This window comes from Vidua chalybeata, chromosome 2 (assembly GCF_026979565.1).
Source record: "Vidua chalybeata isolate OUT-0048 chromosome 2, bVidCha1 merged haplotype, whole genome shotgun sequence".
Classification (NCBI taxonomy): domain Eukaryota; kingdom Metazoa; phylum Chordata; class Aves; order Passeriformes; family Viduidae; genus Vidua; species Vidua chalybeata.
Window position 1 is genome coordinate 20,158,325 of NC_071531.1, and position 19,162 is coordinate 20,177,486.

At 38.4% G+C, this 19,162-nt stretch overlaps 1 protein-coding gene across 3 annotated transcripts in view; it reads right to left on the bottom strand.

Annotated features, from left to right (window-relative positions):
- Positions 1-19,162, bottom strand: part of TBL1X (transducin beta like 1 X-linked) — a 192,181-nt gene that overhangs the window by 14,434 nt on the left and 158,585 nt on the right. For all 3 annotated transcript variants that reach the window (XM_053934424.1, XM_053934423.1, XM_053934425.1), the window contains 5 exons: positions 12,893-13,025; positions 5,891-6,032; positions 3,037-3,100; positions 2,839-2,936; positions 1,266-1,326 (listed from right to left, as the gene is read on the bottom strand). In XM_053934424.1, coding sequence (XP_053790399.1) covers positions 1,266-1,326; positions 2,839-2,936; positions 3,037-3,100; positions 5,891-6,032; positions 12,893-13,025 — 498 coding nt within the window. The remainder of the gene's footprint in view (positions 1-1,265; positions 1,327-2,838; positions 2,937-3,036; positions 3,101-5,890; positions 6,033-12,892; positions 13,026-19,162) is intronic.

Sequence of the window (19,162 nt, forward strand, 5' to 3'; positions counted from 1 at the left end):
CTAAGACAGCTTACATGTCAGTGAACATGATTCTGAAGGGGCAACCAAGTTCTGAATCCACAACTGTTTAGATTACTAGTTAGGGATCAGAGGATTAAGAGTCTCATTTACTAAATCACTCTCTGTGCACAGTTTCCTGTTATGGAACAGGTATGGCAGATAAATAAATGCCACAGTGAGAAAATCTGTCAGCAGACACCAACTCCTCTAAACCAACAGCTGCATTAATAAAGGAGGAGACAAGTGACAAAAATGCAGAGTATGGATTTGCTGTGCCCATGGACATACTTTTTGTCTACTGTTGAATAATCATTTAGACTGCTACTGCATTTTATTCACATCAGTGTAAATGTGAGAATAGGAACAGTTTGAGTTGAAAAGCATGTGCAAAATAGTGTTTTAAAATTAGTGTTGAAATATGTTTTTAAACACCATTGTGAAAGCTTGTTGTATTTAAAAATGGATTAGTTACAGCGAACTAGGAAGATGAACACCTCTAGCATCAGAATCCAGAAGGTTCTCATGGTTTTAAACTCAGTTTTACTATACTCCTTAAAATTCTTCACTGTGAAAATGTTAGCCACTTCAGATTATTAATTCAGTCATCATCTTACAAGTCTGGTACCAGGTGAATTTCAGATTATGTCAATGACTGCCTGTTATTCAAGACTATTTAGTATCTGTGACATCTTCTGTCTTCTTAAAACAGTCCTACAAGTAACCATCCTCATAGCATTTTGGTGCAGCAAGGTTTTGAAACTCAAGGCTGGCAACTGATTTCCAATAATCAGAGAAAGCAAATATTGAAGAAATTCAAGTTAAAATTAAAAGCTAAGAAATTCTGAGGACCTTTGTGAGTGCAGTGGTGAATGCAAGGTGCATGGGAGATCTGCCTGCTTCTGCCTCAAATCAGCTTCATTGAAACAGGAGCAGAGAGAATTGAAAAGATCCCAGACACCTCCACTGAAAGTTCTCTTCATGAATCACCACCTGGTACTATTCAAGCACATAGATAACAACAGGACTGCTCAGTTAGGTAGACATGGCTGGTGTACAAACTCTCTCCTAAAATCAGCTTTCAAAGCTGATTCTCTCAGAACTGTGTCTTACTGAAATGAGAATAAACCCAAAAGCCATGATACTCAGGGTAGTTAAAGCACAAAAAAAACTTGATTTAAACTTTTCTCTGGCAGATATGGATAAAGTACATTGACAGAATTAAAAACTGCATTTCATTTTCCTAACAAGAGTTACACAAAAAGTACCTGAATGGAAAGGAAATTGCTGTTTAGCTTCTCCTGTGTGAGCATCCCAAATTATTGTTGTCTGCATCCAAAGAAAGGGTGGAAAAAAAAGATTAGTGACTGTTCATCTCAGAGAAAAAAAACCCAAATAGTACCCTCACTAAGTAGCAATTCCAAATGATGAACTGATAAAATTATTGACTACAGAGAGCCTTGCGTGCTAAACAGTGGGAAAACCAGAAATTACTTCTAGGTATTACAGAATAATAATCTAAGTGTAGATAAAGAAGCATCATGCCTACAGAAGAAGCAATATAACAATGAAGAATGGGCATACTCTCTCTGAATAGCTCTAGAAGACAACACTATACATTTTTAATAAGCATATTGAAAAAAAAGTTTCAGTTATGATCTTTAAAGAACACTTTTTCCCTTTTCAAAAGATGCAAGTTGAATTCTACTTCAAAATGATGCTGAACCCCATTTGTAACAAACCAACAAGTGAAATGTTTTTCTATCAGCAGAGTACACAACACTTCTTGCCACTGAGGTGGGACACACTCGGGTGTAATTGGCTTACTACAGGTTTAATCCATACTCACAAGCACACGTGAGTGTGTCCCCTGTAGAGCTCAATACCACCTTCTGAGTGAATTGTCAATTTACTGGGAGTATAAACTTCCAGAAGATAAATTAAGGATGCATAATTTTGCTGACAATGGATTACCAAAAGAAATGCTGCTTTTATGGAGAATGTAAGTTTGCCAGAGTAATGGAATTACAATTGGGAGACCAGTGTAGCTGAATATAAGGCAGTATTAAAGTGAGTAAGACTAAGTCTCCATTTTCACAAGGATATGAAAATATAGGGATTCACTGAGCTTACAGATGTACAAACCTCAGCTGGACTCCCCTCTGCCAGCTACTGGAGAGAAGCACTGTCAGTGCATCTCACTGGAACACAGGCCATGCAGCCTATCCCTTAGAAGTGCCATTTTTCTCTCTGAATTTTGTAAAGGAAGCCAAGGATGACACATGCATCTAATTTTTAGACATTGAAAGTTAGGCAAGATGAATGCTGTGTACTTTCCAGTTTCAATTTTAATGGATCATCAGTCATCTGTTCATTTTAATTTCTAATGTGCACTTAGCTGTAACTACTACATTTTGCTAGATTTTCAGTTCAGAATCATATTTTTTTGCATATTTCTAGAGGAAGCTATATATATTTTATTCAAATAAAAGTGTTTCAACAATTAGATGAGCTAAAAGGTGTGGTATCTTTAAGATCACTTTCTTCCTGTAAATAGCTGAAAAAACAACAAATATAAGTACTGGAAGCTGTTCCTTCCTTAACAGAAATACACTCAAGATGCAATTTTACACATTTTTTTTAAAGTTAAATATTTTCTGTGAAAATAGTATACATTTATGTAGCCTCAAAAAATGTAATCAACATGCACTAAATTATATTAAAGAAATGTAAACTCTCCAGGGCGCCTGGAGAAGAAGAAAATAATCTTAAGGAATTTAGCAGCACAAGCTCACTCATCAGCATACTTATATGTTAGAATAATGTATTTTTAAAACTCACTTTATCAACACCAGCACTTAAAATATAATTCCCCTTTTTGTTCCATTTCAGGGCAAATATTGGACCTTTATGTTGACCTAAGGTGCTTGCAAGGTTACCTGGAATAAAGAACAAGTTATTATTACAATTTCTTTACAAACTGGTCAAATTACAAGTCGCTTCTGTTTGATGCTTAAGAACAATAAATGTTTGACTTACCATCTTCTGTCCATATTCTTGCAAAACCATCATATGAGCCTGTAGCCAATAGTGTTCCATCACTCTGTTGGAATATATATAAATGGCAAAGGTGGATATGAGATAAAACCTGTTTCAACCAACCTTTTTCTTTCTTTTTTAAGGTTTGCTAATTGTGATTTATGATTCTGAGTCTGCTCATTGAAACGGATTATGCTATGATTTGAACTAAAGGTTATTACTTCAGACAGCACAGAGGAAACAAAATCCTCTAACATACAGTGAAACACTGCGCTATACCATCAGATATGAGCCATTTAATCAAAAAGATTAGAAAAAGAAAACAAGATAGAACAAGTTCTATGGGCTTCTTCCACTTAACAAGCAGATACTACTTCTTAGCCATAAAGGACCTACAAAACATCAACAGATGACCTAAACCCAGACTAAATCCCAGTTCAGTGAAACTCAGGCACCTCTACTTGAGAGAAGGCCCTAAGCCACATACACTCAGGGTGAACACTTCAAATGTTACCTACCACCAAGGAATTGCTTTCTACTTGTCTGAACACAGACATGTGCTCACGGGCACTGTACCATGATGAAAAAAATGGATTCATGGGCCCCAATTAGGAGGAAAAAAGCCCATGAATCTAATCAGCAAGTTACATGTATTCTGGAAGGAACCCTTCACAGAAGGCTATGTCCTGTGCAACCAGTGACACTGGTGTGATTAGGTCAGAATGAGAATAATTAAAACAGAACTCGACTCAGCCGTCTGGTGACACTGTTGAAGCAGGATATTTCATTTTTTCAGCATTTCAGAACCTGGATTAAGAGTGAGATTCATCCCATTTATCTCCAGATGTGCAGAAGTCAGGAGTTAGTTCAAGAGTGCCATCTAGTCTCCCTCCATTACTAACAGCATCATGTAACTACAACTCTGAAGTGTAACTCATGAACTTGTTTGCTTTAGATTATGCCCAATCCAATATTAAGGCATGTGTTTCTGTCTCTGCTGACTTAAGGTGAGTCTAGAGGACTAGCTTAGATGGATAAACCTACAGGAGATGAATCCTACCCATGGTATTAAAGAGCATGATCTGAATATGACCTCCAGAAATAACCCTTCTTATAACCCTTTTGTCACGTAAGTCACATAAACCAGAGAAGAACTAATTCAATACCACCAGTGTGAATATTTCACAGGGAAATATGATTAATATTGTGGTTCTAAATAAACAATAAAGGCAGACGGCATTCTATCTTGATGAATAGAAAATTAGAAAAAGGCATGAAATAATCCTTTAAAACATATGCCCACTCCAATCCACCAAAAACATTGACTCAGAGCACTTGTAAATTTAACTCAAATATATAATAATGTAGGGGGGAAAATATCATAACCTAAGCAAAGCTCACTGTGATGTACACTTCTCTGGACCGGTGATGAGAAAAAAGGTGATAAAGGACAAAAAGAGAAAAAGAAAAGCTCAGGAACTTAGATATACAGTTTATCCAAATTTGTTGCTGGTAATTCACATTATTTGGGAAACTGAAAGTAAGCTGGAAGCCCTTGAAGTATTTGAATAAGGAATATTTCCCTAACTTAAGTACTAGTACAATGCAAGTGAAGTACCAGTGAAGTCTGGAAGGTAAGGAACTACGACAGGAAATATAGAGGATGTCCTATATTTTGGACAAATTTTCTCCTAACTGTTATCCACTCATTGCATGTTTTCCTCTTTCAGTTTCTCTTTTCTTACTCCTAGATGTATTTTTTTCACAACTCTTTTTATTCACTATAATATCCACAGGAAGCAAGTAATGAACATAAGCTTGAGTTTTATTTGTTTCCTTGACCTACCTCGACTTTCTGTACTATTCACCAACTTCTTCTATTGTGCAAATATAAAATACACAGGGGAAAGGTGACTTGTGCAGTGGTCTTATCTTTTACTTTGTAAACCACCTAGCTCACCTGAAGGACAATAGTGCAGTAAAGATTAATAGAAACTTGATCTCTGGCCAGCAACTGAGACTGTACATAACTGCTGAAAATCCTTTCTGGTATTTAATTAATCTGTTTTCCTATGAAAACAAAACTAATGTGATCACTATGTCTGTACTAATAGCAGCAAAACAGACAGAATGAAAATTATCTTGAAGTAATTAAGGTTCCTGCAGGGTCTTTTAAGTTTTTCTGGCAAATATTAGAGCAGCCCAAAGGCACTGCCCAGACACTGGGGATTCTCAACAATACCTGTCCTCTCTGCTCACTTCCATATTCTTTGTGCAGGAGCACATTATCTAAGATAGGAGATTTTGCAGGATGAAAGTAAAAAAGGCATTAGGCAAGACAGATTCCCCAAGAAGGTAAGAACAGAGTAACTACACATGCTCCTATCAAGACAAAGAAAATAATGTGAACATATTTTGCTGTGCACAGCATAAGTCAAATGAGATGATCTGGAGAGTCCAACCTCAGAAAAAGTTTCACTGGTGCTTTTATCTCCTTACATGCAAAAATAAAGTAACTATGAGATCCAAATACATTATTAATGATGCTTCAGTATTACACAGATTGTTTGTTTAATCTTTGTTCTTAAAGCTAGCTAAGTTTATTTTTACCCATGCTCCTAAAATAGAGATATAAATATATCATTGTTAAGCTTGAAGATGGCAACAGTCCTGGAAAATTACAGCATGTAGGAGAAAGTTCAGCCTATCATGGGTATTTGAAACAAGAGGTCAGTAGGTTAGGACAGAGCTTTTGGTCACCTCAGATATGAAAGATATGGAGCAGCAAATGTAATTGCCTTGGAATTAAATTTAGACAGTTAAAAACCATGCACAGTCTTAGAAGTTAGCTTACATTCCAGTCCAATGAAGTCACATCCTTATTGCTGGGGACATCATGTCCTCCTTCTCTTATGCAGTGCCTCAAAACTAGTTGAGTGGAACCGCTGTTGCTGTTTTCATTGAGATTCCATATCCTGGCCGTTGAGTCTCCGGATCTATAAAGCAAATATGCAAATAAGTTGAAAACTCCTCGTGTTGACCTAGCGAACAGTGTAAAAACCTGTATTTCTGTTTTCATTGAGACAACATTACAGTCTTGCAGGAGATTGGAGGAACAAGAGCCGCTGGCCTACACTGCGACAGGAGTGTCTGTCTGCACAGGGCTCTGCGTAAAATGCAGGTGTAAGACTTTGGTGCTGAAATTAGCAGAAGCTCACCTAGGGGAAGGCCCTATTCTATTGAAATGTTCCAAATTTTGCAAGTAGAAGTTGTTTTGAACCTCCTGAGAATTTTAATATTTCCCCTCTGCACTGCCTAGTGCATCCAAAGTAGATCCAACCACCTTTCCCTAAACCTGCTGAATGGATCAGGGCACTACAAGCCTTTATGAAGTAATTTTTTCTTTCCAACTCTTCCTGTACTCTGTGTACTTTTCTAAAAATGCTAACACATATTTAAATTATACCTGTCATCATAATTTTGTTTATTCAGGGAAGTTTTACCTAAAACTTTTACATAAACTCGCTGTCTACATTTTGCACTACATACCTAAAGCTGGCATCACCATAACTGAGTTAGTCTGGGGCAGCTTACAGTAACTGACTGTAGCTTGGCTGCTTACATTATGCTGTCTGAAAAAGTGGCAAAGTACTGCCATAATAGAACAAGACAGAGGCAGCATCAGGATTTTGATCTATTTTATAGACTTATTATTTTCTACAAAGGTGTTTTTAATGCAGGTTGAAACCCTGATTTTGCCTAGAAAAGGTTTTGAGGAGGAAGAGTTTATCATTATCTACTTGTAAATAATATATTTATTTTGACTTTGCATAAACCTTTATTCTACTGAATATGTCTCTGAGGTTCAGACATAATTTGCCATGGAGTGGAAGATATTCCACATTAAAAGTTTACTGGGATTTTTTTCGCCCTCCTTCATTTTTTAAAACAACAATGACCAAAACCTAGTACCCTGGATTGCTCGTTTTGTCCAGAAAGCAATTTTCATTTACATGCAGTAAGTAGAAACTTGGAGCAGAGTTAGCATCTCTCTCGTACTTGCAAGAATTCATACAGTTTAGATGAAATTTCATTGTTGATACATCTGATGTGTTAGCTTTTCCTTCTTTTTTAAAATAATGACAAAAAAACTTTCTTTCCTATACACTATCAAGGAGAAAAAGTCCTTCTTCAAAGATCCATTTCTGAAGAAATGGATCCACCTGAGATCCATTTTTGCTTTGATAAGCCATGTTTTACTGAAAAAGAAATCCAGCACAAGAGAATACTGAATTTTCTTTTGGTCTACTAGTAAAGCATTTTAATTATTGATACTAAGAATACCATGCAAACTTTCAACACTTGACATGTCTTCAGATGCAAATATTGACCAAGCAATTATCAAACTCCATTGATCTCTGCATATTATTTTACTAATAATTTAGCCTAATTTTACACAAACATTTCAACTGTAAAAGCAAACACCCCTCTGCCTGTATTAGTAGCTCTGAGCTCTTCTGGGTTATGGCATGCCTGGGGAATGTGATCCCATCTCCTGTGAACCTTTATGCCAAGCTGAGATGTGATGGCTGACCAGGGTTTTGAACCCAGCTACTCCTGTAAAGCCACTCTTTAATTTTCGAGACATATCTTTCACATTAGTGATTAAGAAATAATTCAGATCAGGGTAATTTTTGCCACCACACAGCTGTGACTGTAATATACACCCTTATTTCTTCAGAGGTCTGGAAAACTGACATTTTTGCATATGTTGGCTAGAAAATTAACCAAGTTAATCATGAGGCTCAGAAGTTAAGGAACATCTTTAACTGTGGTAATTAACAATGACGGGAACATAAGTCTTTAAAGGACTGCTTCATTGATTAACATGCTAAGTAGGAAATTCCTTCAGAGCTGGCTTCTCTCCTACATAAGACTGCAGGACCATCCTGCCTTCATTGTAATAATTCAGTTTGTTATTGGACCTTGTGAATAAGGTACTTGGTCACTTGGCTATCAAATACAATATCCTATTTGCTAGTTCTAAAAGGGTTATGTTTTGTTTTTCAACAGTTTTATTTAGTCGGTTTTCTGGCAAGGCCTGGGCAATCTTATTTTCCAGTATTTTAATTTTGTTTTTCCCTTTTCTTTTCCCAAAGCTACATAAGCTATTATGTGTCCCTGCAGAGAGGCTTTATAAGCCTACCAGTGTGCAGCAAGGGTATTTGTGTGTCTTCCCTTTTGTTGCTGGGGAAAAAAAAAGAGTCCAGAGAATGCTCTGGAAAGTATTCTGATTTCTGTTGAACGATTCAGTGAACCCTGCCTTATTAGAGGAGCACAGTTCAAGCACAATTCAAAAAGATATTTAATCTCCTTTGCCCACAGAAGCATTTCTATCTACATGATAAAGCAGCTCATTCCAACATGCAAGTCATGAACACTTGAGTAATAGGTATACTCCTCTGCACTATGGTAGAGTACTGCCAAATTTTAGGAAGACTATTTCTGAAAGGATTTTATTTCATGCTCTCCTGCCCCAGTATGTTAATGAATCAAGGTGGACAAATGTTTTTGGAATTTAATTTGTGACATATTAAATCACCATTCTGTAGATGGGAGCACGGAGGTTGTTGTAAGTGCTGCAGCTGGGTGAAGAATTTTGCAAGATGGTTGTTGAACCTTGGTATTTCTAATCTTCAGCTATAAGACTTAAAATCCCTGTTGTTTTGAGATGCAATATTGCTAATGTGTATTTACTACTTTGGCTCCAACAGGTTAGAGTTTTTATTAATTTATTTTAAGAGATATTATTAAAAGAATTATGGGAAGGAAATTACTCTTTTTTTTTTTTTTTTTTTTACATCTAACATTTCCTTAATAAAGCACGTCTCTTAAACTAAGTGCTTACTCTTCCTAGGCAGTTAGTAGAAGGAAGTGCCTCACAGGTGTCCTGATTAAGATCTCTGCCCCACTGATTCTACAACATTATTCCCTGCTACAGGTTTTTCAAGTCGACCTCCCCTAATAGCTGACCACATTGCATTCATGGATTTGATGCCCTGAGGAAACCAGTCCAAATAGTCCTCTGATAACAAATAAGCACTTAGAGTTAGCAGAATTAATATCTGGCACTGACATTGAGGGGTGGTGTCTGTAATTAACACTCTCAACCTGGTAAGTCGAAAGGATTATTCTGAAAGGTAATTTACAGTGGATCCTAAACCACTAATATGAGGAGTACAGTAACCTGAAGTACTATATATATAAAACCCAGAAACTATGACGGCAGATAGCCTGGAAGCATCTTTTCTTGCTTCCAAGAGACCCAGCCAGAACTGAAAGATCTCGGACAGCAGCTTTTACAGATAGTTACTTTGCTGACTACAGAGAGCAAAAGGTGCACAGAGTGGTCTAGAAGAGACAAGTCACAGCCTCTCTGTGTGAGAAAGGCTGGCATAGATTAGCTGATAAGAAAAGAAACCTACTGTTAGTTTTGGGACTGAGGCCAGATCCCTCTGCTTCATGGCTGGGTGAATTACTTGAAGGGCATGGCTGGATGTCACAGAACAGAACACACTCTTGGAAGCAGCAGTGGTACACAATGACAAAAACATCCTAAGTTCAACTGGAAAAGGTTCTGGAGTTCAAGGCTCTAGCAGCCTTGACATTCACAGTCCATCCACATCCACACTGGGAAATTCAAGCATGTTCAGAACACTCTGTGTCACCAGACCACGATGACCTGCACAAGCAAACTGACAGGTTATTCCCTGGCCAGATTTTGGCTTGTTTTAATTAGCACTCTTGATTGGGTCTCTGATGTTCTCTCTGAATAACTCCTGGGCATGGTTACAATGTCCAGAGATGATTCCCAATGTGCAGTTTGTTTGGCAGCCAGGGCAGTTTGCTAGCACAGACACCAGCCATTCTGTGCCAGCTGGCCTCAGTGCCTAGGAATATTCCCAGGCACAGTTAGTTTACTAATGTGGATGCAGCTGTAATGGATTTCTGCACTACACAGGGAACATAACCATCTGCAACAATTTAAATGTGTCATGAAATTAAAACTTAGATATTGAAAGATAACTAGCGGAAGATATCAGTCTTTGGGTTTATGGCTGGGAATGGCCAAATCTTGAGATTTAACCAAACACCTCTTTTTTTGGTATTCTTTCACCTGACCAAAATACTCTATGCAATTATTTGCTTTGGAATGTTGACTTACTTAATAAAGTGTAGTTAATCATCTTACATGGCTGTATGTACACACTTCATTCTATTATTATAATGCTTCTGTTCATAATATCTAAGCATTCTTTTCATAGGCATCTGATGACAGTCATGCCTTTGATAGCATTTACTGGTATTTCTAGCATCCCCCATCCTCAGCTTTAAGGGTTATGTGTGTGGTGGAGGGGGAAGAGCAGCTGCAGAATATATTTTTCTATTTGATCAGAGAAATTCCTGTCTCTCTGTTGTATTTTGAAATAGCTGTTTGCAAAGCCCAGAGTATATATTACTGTGCTAGTCTTCACACACTAGGAAAAAAGCAACTGAGTAGATACGACATTAAATATCAAAATCCCTTTTTCTCAGTGGGATAGTCACTAAATGTGGAAACTAGTGCTCTAGTTTTGGGTAATTGAGTCTACATTTCTCTTAAACAGCTTGCTTCAGATTAGGTTCTGAACCTGCATTATTCTTTTAGTTGAGGATTACATCAGGTTGCTGTCTAAACTGCTACTGCTAGTTAGAAAAATCTATTGCCTATGTAACAAGGCTTCAGGAAAATACTTTGCCATTAATTGAGAATCTATTAGCCACTTTATAAACAAAACAAATATGTTATTATTTCCTCTATTTAATAGCTAGGTTTTGAAATGTGTTTTTTAAGATGGGTACAATCAAGCAGATGGGAAACCCGAAGAAAAGTATTGACTGGACAGCACAATATGGCTGTTACAGAATCTAACAAGCTGACGCTCACACGTCAGACTAACTGCAGTGTTCTTTTTTTAATCATTACTTCGTAAAGGGCAAACAGAACTGCAGTATACCGTGGATCTCAGGGAACTTCTCTCCCTTGTTTAACTGGTGCTGTAACAGGGAGTTTACCTGTAGATAAAAGCTTGCACTGTTATACCAGACAAAGGCTTCTTTGTGCAGTGGCATAATCACTCACTCAGCTCTCTTCCTTCAGTTTCACTTTCTTCTGTGCATTCTCTGCCATTTCAGTCACTAAGCTTCACCAGGCACTGGCTGCTGCATTACCCCAATTCTAGCTGCATCCCTACCTCGTTTCTTACAAGCAGGCTAAAATCTGACCAGGATGCACATGGATCTAAATTATTTTCATTGTCATTGCACTGCTATTAGTCTGACTAAAGCACATGATTGTACTTTGTAACCACATGTGTATTTATGTGCCTCCACGGTCACTAGCAAAGCTCATTATGAAAGACCTATTACACTGAAGGGTAAAACTTAATGGAATGGCTAGTGAGAGGGTATTCCTCTGGCTCAGATATCTGACTAATAGTTCTGATTATCATCGTCCAGGTTTACCTGCAGCTACAGGTTTACCTCTAAGATATCACAATCCAGGGATCCATTTACCAATGCTTAGCACCCTGAGGCAAAGTTAAACACACACTACAACACACACTCTGGTTTATGAAATGCTCCACCATTTAAATTATGCATGCTAGGACTGTGCACCATGGATCCTAGGGAAGAAGTCCACTGTTGCAAGCACTGACTTGCTTAAAATTGATAAATGAAGACATTTAGTACTACAGATGCTAAAAGTACTATCAGACCTGGATATTCCAGGAAAAAAAGCATACTCAGCAGGATTCTGGCTTCCAAAAGACCAGTTTGTTGTCTGAGATTATTTTTTTGAAATTTTTATCTTCACTCTCTTGAGATCTCTGCTGTTCATCCAACACGGAATTTATTTTATTTTTCTTTTCTATTTATACTGTAATTCCTTGTTTTCATGTACTAAGTGAACAAAAGTAAGAAGACTATTCTGATAATCTTGCAAAAAAGCTAGAAATAAAATAAGGACTCTCCTCTTCCTTGTGAGGAAAGTACCCTAATACTGCTAAGTAACTCTGAGTGATTTACTTCCTCAAATTTTGATCAGCTTTACTCCATGTTCCCAGTTAGACTTCTCAAATTTAGTCTTCATGTTAAGGTTTAACTTAAGGCATGAACAAAGATTCCACCAATGCCTGCATACAGCTCCTGGGGCATGTTTACAATTGTGATTTTGTCTGGATCAAAAGTGCTTTTATAAGTCAGTCTCCTGATTGTCCCACTTAGGATGCTCTGGTGGTCACTGCAGAACAGTCCTGCAGAGGATGAACTGGACTCCCTTCCAATGACACTAAACCACAGCATTCCCTTAAACCACTACTTACTGTTCAGCTCACTGAACAAACTTAGGTCCAGTCTGAAGCACCCCCATCTCCATACTTTTGAAAAAATCTGGTGGATGCCAACGACTTTCTGAGACCTCAGTGTGAATCAATAACTAAGAGCAGTAGATTACATGAGCTCCAAATATTCTGAGAATTATCCATAATTATTAAAAAAAATATGTCCCCAAAATTTTCATGTATTTAGTGCCACAGAATTTACATCTTAAATGTACAAATTCTTCATATTTGTAATAAATATATTACAAATATTTGTATAAAACCTTATAATTATTTAGCAGTTATGCAGGTATGGTACTGCTGAAAAAAAACACTGCTGCAGGCTGATAAACATCCCAAATACACTTGCAAGTTCTTGCATCTCTAAATTTTCTCTAATTGCAGCAGCTGGTTTGAGTCACTGTCTGTCTTACCCAGATGCTAGCAGGTCACTGACAGGGTTCCAGGCACAGATGAACACTTCTGATTCATGGCCCCGAAGGACTGTTGCTTTGTTAGGAGGAATTTCAACATCCCCGTCAATTTCCATTGGCTTTGAATGATTATCTGTAAGGAGATATATCAGAATAAATAGTTTACAAGATGCAGTTAGGTCTGTTTTAAAATCATTCTACTTATCCAAGGCCTGAAGCTTACAGCAGCATATACACCAAAATTAATACTCTGTGCTATGTCACTGACAGTATTAATCTATTTGTTTCTCTCTGGCCATTCAAATTTATGACATTTCCTCAAAATGTAGAGCTTTCCAAAACATTTTATATAAATCTACATAGCTTTTCATCCCCCAAATACTCAGGATTTAGTTCAGTGTAGTTTTTCTTTTGAAGCTGGCCTCATTAAAATGACTTAGATTTATTAAAATAATTTAAAAAATAACATAAAGCATTTATATTTTCTTACACAGTCTCCTGTAAGTAGTATCTGTGCTACTAACAGACAAAAAATATACTGAGTAGGGGCTTCATTCCTGGAGCACATCAGGGAAATGGTGAATGATCACCTTCTCAGGGATATCGTAATACATACAAAGGTACCAAATGAGTCATAGATATACTTAACCTGCATGCTGTAACTCTGCAGTTCTTTAGACTGCAGTCTAGGTAACATCGCTTTTAGAAACTTCCTTTATTGTCTTAAGCAAGAAAAAGTGAATTTAAAATGATGGATTTCTCTTAGTAACAACAGTTCATTCCAACTTTCATCATGAACCATGTTTTTACTTCAGACTTCCTCTGCTTCTGTATAAATCTTCCTCATTAAGCTCCAGCTAAACTTCCTGGCAGCATTACAAGATTATTATTCTCTGCAAACAAGACACCATCCAAGGACAGGTAACACACTGCAACAGCAGGCAGCAGGTGCTACACACCCAAGTGTGGCCCATTTTGCAGAAAGCACATCCAAGAGCAGGTAGCTGGCAGCCTCCTGTTACCTAACCAATGCTTTGGCCAGCTGATCAGCTCTGACTGATCAAAATGCAAGTTCTCTTTCTGGGTTAAGTCTTTCAGTTAGTCATTCTTTAATCACATATGGAGATCCATAGGTTTGCAAGTAGAATAATTATGCTCCCTTTTTGCTGCATGTTTATGGCATTTAAAATCAGCCATCTGTCCTGATAATCCAGCTCTGCTAAGCTATTGCCCATCAGCTGGTGAAACAGACTGTAACACTGTACAAGGGGCACCGGGGGTGGGGGGAGAATCTCCAGATTTCTATCCTTACCTAGGCTTTCACATACCTGGTTTGGCTCTGCCTAACTTATGCTGACTCACACAAATAGCGCTTCTCATTGTGTATTTGGTTAGCACCCTAAAACTATGTCTGTGCCATATCTACACCACAGATGGAATGGAATCTACGAGTCACATAGAATCAAGTATTAAAATCAGGAAATAACTAACAGTAGTTTGACAGCTTATTTCTAATGAAAAATATCTATATTTTTGACTACACTTATTACCTATGGACTTGCTGCATAAACACTGGAAATTCCTACTTGGAAAATCTATACCTATGCTGAGTCCTTGTGTTAAGCATTGTCCTTGATAATTCCCTATGTGTATGACTGAATACTGTTGAGATATACCAATACTCAAGATTTAGCTGACACCAGCAGCTGGGATCTTTGATATTCCAAGCAGTCAGGCACTGAAGAGTGAAGCACTATTAAAACCCACCAGAAGATACAAGCCTAGAACTCACAAACCTCTATTGCTCATCACAGCACAGATTCACCATGCTTAAAGCATATTTTCATGAGAAAAAACAGCAGCATGACAATGGCTATGCATTCATCTGTGTCCTCTTCACAATGTGAGCTGGAAGCTGGGGGTAAATCAAGAAGATATTTCAAGTACTTTAATTTGAAAAATTTAAATGAGATGCTGTGCTTACGACATAGGATCCTACTGTTACCTGCCTGGCTCTAAGGGCAAGGCTGCTTTTCGCTCTCGATTAAAACCAAATGACAGCTGGGAAGCAGCATTACTCCAAGGTCCCAGAGTCAAGAGGAGCTATCAGAACAAAGCCATCAGATACTCAGGAATATTTTTTGTTTGTACGTGGCCAGATGGAAAAACCTAGACACACACTTTGAATGCTATTAACTGCTGTGAAAAAAGCCCCACGAATAGTCATGCTGTGAAAAAGAAACCTTGATTAGCTGATACATGGATTAGTACATGCAAGACCAACTGGCCTCTGGGAGCAATGAAATACCTGCAGTATTATTTTGTATTGTATCTTCCACTAATAATTTTTACAGAACAGTTTTGGTGGTTTAGGAGAAAAGAGAGGGAAGGATAAGAAGCCTTTCAAAAATAATTTGCCACTGTTCACATTTTATGTGTTTTCTTCCTATTTGCATCAGTAGTCAGGAACATTCATATTTAGAGTGTTACTGTTCAGCACTAAACTTAAAACGCCCCATTGAACAAATAGGACAGTTCATGCCTCTGTGATACTGCCTCAGGCTCTTATCAGATTCAGAGAGACACTTGCAGTATATGACTGATAAAATTATGGTAACAACAAAAAACTGCAGACAGCCCTGAGCACAAACCAGCACCCTCTCAAGAGTGACAAGTTATGAGCTCTTGGGAGCCCTGGACCTTGAAATTTGGCTTTCCTATGGATGAAGCTACAATGTGTGCATGGGGAATGAGAATGAACAGATAAGTGAGATGCAGTAACCATCAAGAACAAGCTTCTTTTGCTCTAAAGTACTTTCCAAGCACAAAGCTTTCAGTTAAGATCTTATTTGCACAAAATTGCCCTAGGGGGGTTCTCTGAAAGAGAAGGCCTTTCTACTAACTGCAGCAGAGCCTCAGGTGAAAAACTAAGTCTGCAGGTCACATAGGGAAGGACTCTAATGTCCAAATGTTAACACAAAACATTTTCTAAATTTGGCCAGGGCATCTTTGTTTATAGTCTACATTATATTATAATTCTTTTCCTCAAAAGCATCAAAAATCTCAAATGACTGGAAACTAGAAGTCATATTACCCCAAAGCATTAAAATTCTAACACACTAGTAAGTAGTATTAACTATTTCCTCCAAAGAAAAAAATAGATGTTTTTAAGCTCTTATGAGTGCTAAGCCTGTCTTTTCTCAGGAAATACATTTTTTCTTTTTTTTTTTTTTTACTTAAATCTTTAAGAGGCCTTTCACTGAAGTTGTTCTTTATGGCTGTAGTTTTAATAAAGGAACAGGGCTTAGTTCTCTTTCCAGAGCTTTAATTTTTGTAAAACTAAGCCAATCCTTGCAAATATAATGATACAAATGACACTAAAAATATTTGTGTTGGAAAACAATCCAAAGTTTGGCTCCATTTCTGCATGCTGACTTTTATTTTTTCCTGTAACATTTGAAGTGACTTAAAACTGAGAACATTACTTGGGAAGGAACAAGACAAGGCGGCAACTTTTTTTGTTCAGTATTTGAATGTGCACCTCAAATCATTGTTACTGGTTTTTGTCTCATCTCCTTCTTAAATCTATCATATTGTATTGGTAATGCCACATACAAAAACTTATAATATAATTTAAATATTTTAAAACTTTTTTGGAAAGACTTAAGAGTGTCATGGAGAACTCCATGCCAGAATAAATGCAAACGAGGTAATTTCTCAAAGACATGTCTTCCTCCCGCTCCACCCATCCCACCTCTTTTCAAAGCCTGATATTTGGGTGACATCCAGGTTATGACTAAGGACTAGCACATTATTTAAACCTGTGCCAATATATGCCAGGTCTGTGGAATACAACAACAGTAAAAATTAAGTTTTGGGAAGTTTCTCACAGCCTTCATATCAGCAGTCTTTTCTACTCAGTAGGTCTCCCAGGATTATTTCTTTCTCCCAGGAAAAGTCCTTCTCCACATTCCAAGAAAAGGTCTGCAACTGTGTGTGAAAGTCCTTCTATTAAAAATAGCTGTGAGAATTATTATTTTTTAATTGGAAAATGTCAGATTTGCAACATCAGGCTTACAGTGTGACTACAAACATGAACTGATCTTTAAGGCTTTCCTTTTGTTAATACAATAGTAGGTATATTTCTTTGGATCAGAAGGAAATACACCTGAGTGTTTCTCTTTCAGTGATGAACCAGTGATAAGAATTTGATTTTTTCTGGGCCTGTGACAGTGAGACATTCCCCTAAAATTTTCATATGTCAGCTGAAGTTGTGTCAACAAACAAAATGTCAGCATTTGATACATTTAACAGTACTTTAATTTCTGTTTGCACCCCTTCACATATGAAATGAGTTAAGTTTCAAAGCAGAGGATTAGTTGAAAGTAAAACATACGCAATCCACAGTTTAAGAACAAATTAATATTTTTAAAATGTTCAGATATTTTTAACATTTGCTTTCTCAAATAAAAATGTTATTTAAATAACTGCAGTTTTACTGGGGGAAACTAACCCATCTAACTGGAATTCTCTGAAGGAAAACCTGTTTTGAAAGGTTTTTTCTCACTGACCCACAGAGGAATCTATTCAGATCAAAGAGAAGGTGGAGACTGATAAAGGTATCTATGCTGCAGAACTAATAAAATCTGTTACATGATTGCAGTCCTGACCTTGTCTAAGCCAAAGAGCTGTTACAATTTCCTACAAAACCTGCCATGCATGTTCCTCTAGAGTTTTCTTTTAAGACAACTGGGCCGTAAGGGCTGGTTTCAGAAGTCAGCCAGTATGCAAATGGGCCTTGCACACAGAAACCAGAACCAGTAATCCCATCTGCCCCACAGTGTTAGCACAGTCATCAGGATCTAGTTACACAAGCAGGTAGGTCCCACTCCATGCTGGGTATGTCTGACTTTGGATGATTAATATGTAAGTGCAGTCTCCCTTAGTCACCCATGAACAAAGGTGAATTCAGCACTCTTGAGAACCAACTGTTCCCAAAGACTCAGGAAGGTGGGACCTTCAGTTGGATACTTGCAGTGGACTGTATGAATTAGCACATGCTATTACATAAAAGGTTGAGGAACAATTTTGCTCTGTGCCTTCAAGACAGGTTGGCTGCATCCAAGCTGTTTGCTGGGAATGGTCCTTGGCACATGTGCTTGGCAATGCTGATCAGAAATGGATAGTTGGTATAGTCCAAACTGGGCTAATGACCGTGACAGTAAGGCTATGGATGCTCCTGTGCTTGGCCACACCCTGTAAAAATGGAAGCTGGAACATGCCAAACTGGGCCAAGGACCATGCCAAGGCTATGGGTGACCACAGGACAGCTACTGCACACAGCTATGCATTGGTCACACAACAATTACACAGATAGGGCTTGTAGGTCTGTTGGAGGTAAGGATTACTCCTTTTGTTTTCTTTCTCTCAGGGAATTTTCTCCCATATACTGCTAAGGGACAATAACAACAGGTACTTAAGAGAGACAAAAGAAGTTGCCACAGTACAGGGGAAGGGTGTGGCTAGCTTCTCTCTTAGCTGAGTGGTTTCTCTTGGAGGAGCAGAGATAGGAGGAGATTTGGGCTGGGGCAAGGGGCTGAGTGCAGCTCCAAGCTCTCTCTCACTTGTCTGCATTGGAGGGCAAACAGGCTGTGATCGCTGTGCGGAGAATTCACCACCACTGTGAGGCTCCATCTCCTGCTGTCTTCTTCTACCCTTGCTGCTTCCAAGGTTCCTGCTACAGCTCATTCTGCTCTCCAAAGAGGCACTGGGACCTACTGCTCCTGTGGGTTTGTAAAGCAAGCCCCCTTTCCCATCCCTTACGCCGGCTCAGCTGCCATTACCGTGTAGAGAGGCGGCTGAGCTCGCGCCACAGCGCCCCCTGCAGCCGCGGGGAACCATCGCACCCACCTGGCCCTGCCCGGCCGGGAGCCAGCAGCGCCCCTGCTGGCTGTGACCGGAACTGCACCGAAGGGGAAAGTGCCAGCGGCTGAGAAGGCTGGGATGGGTTTGTGGTTCTGTCTGTGGTTGCTGCCGGTGGGGTTGTTTGTTTGCCTTGTTACACATATACACACCAGTAAAGAACTGTTACTCCTTTTCCCATATCTTTGCCTGAAAGTCCCTTAATTTCAAAGTCATAATAATTTGGAGGTAAGGGGACCATATTGTCCATCCCAAGGGAGGTTCCTGCCTCCCTTGGCAGACACCTGTCTTTCAAACCAAGACAAAGTCCCAGCCTCTCAACCCCTCTCTCTCCTGGTCTGGCCAAAA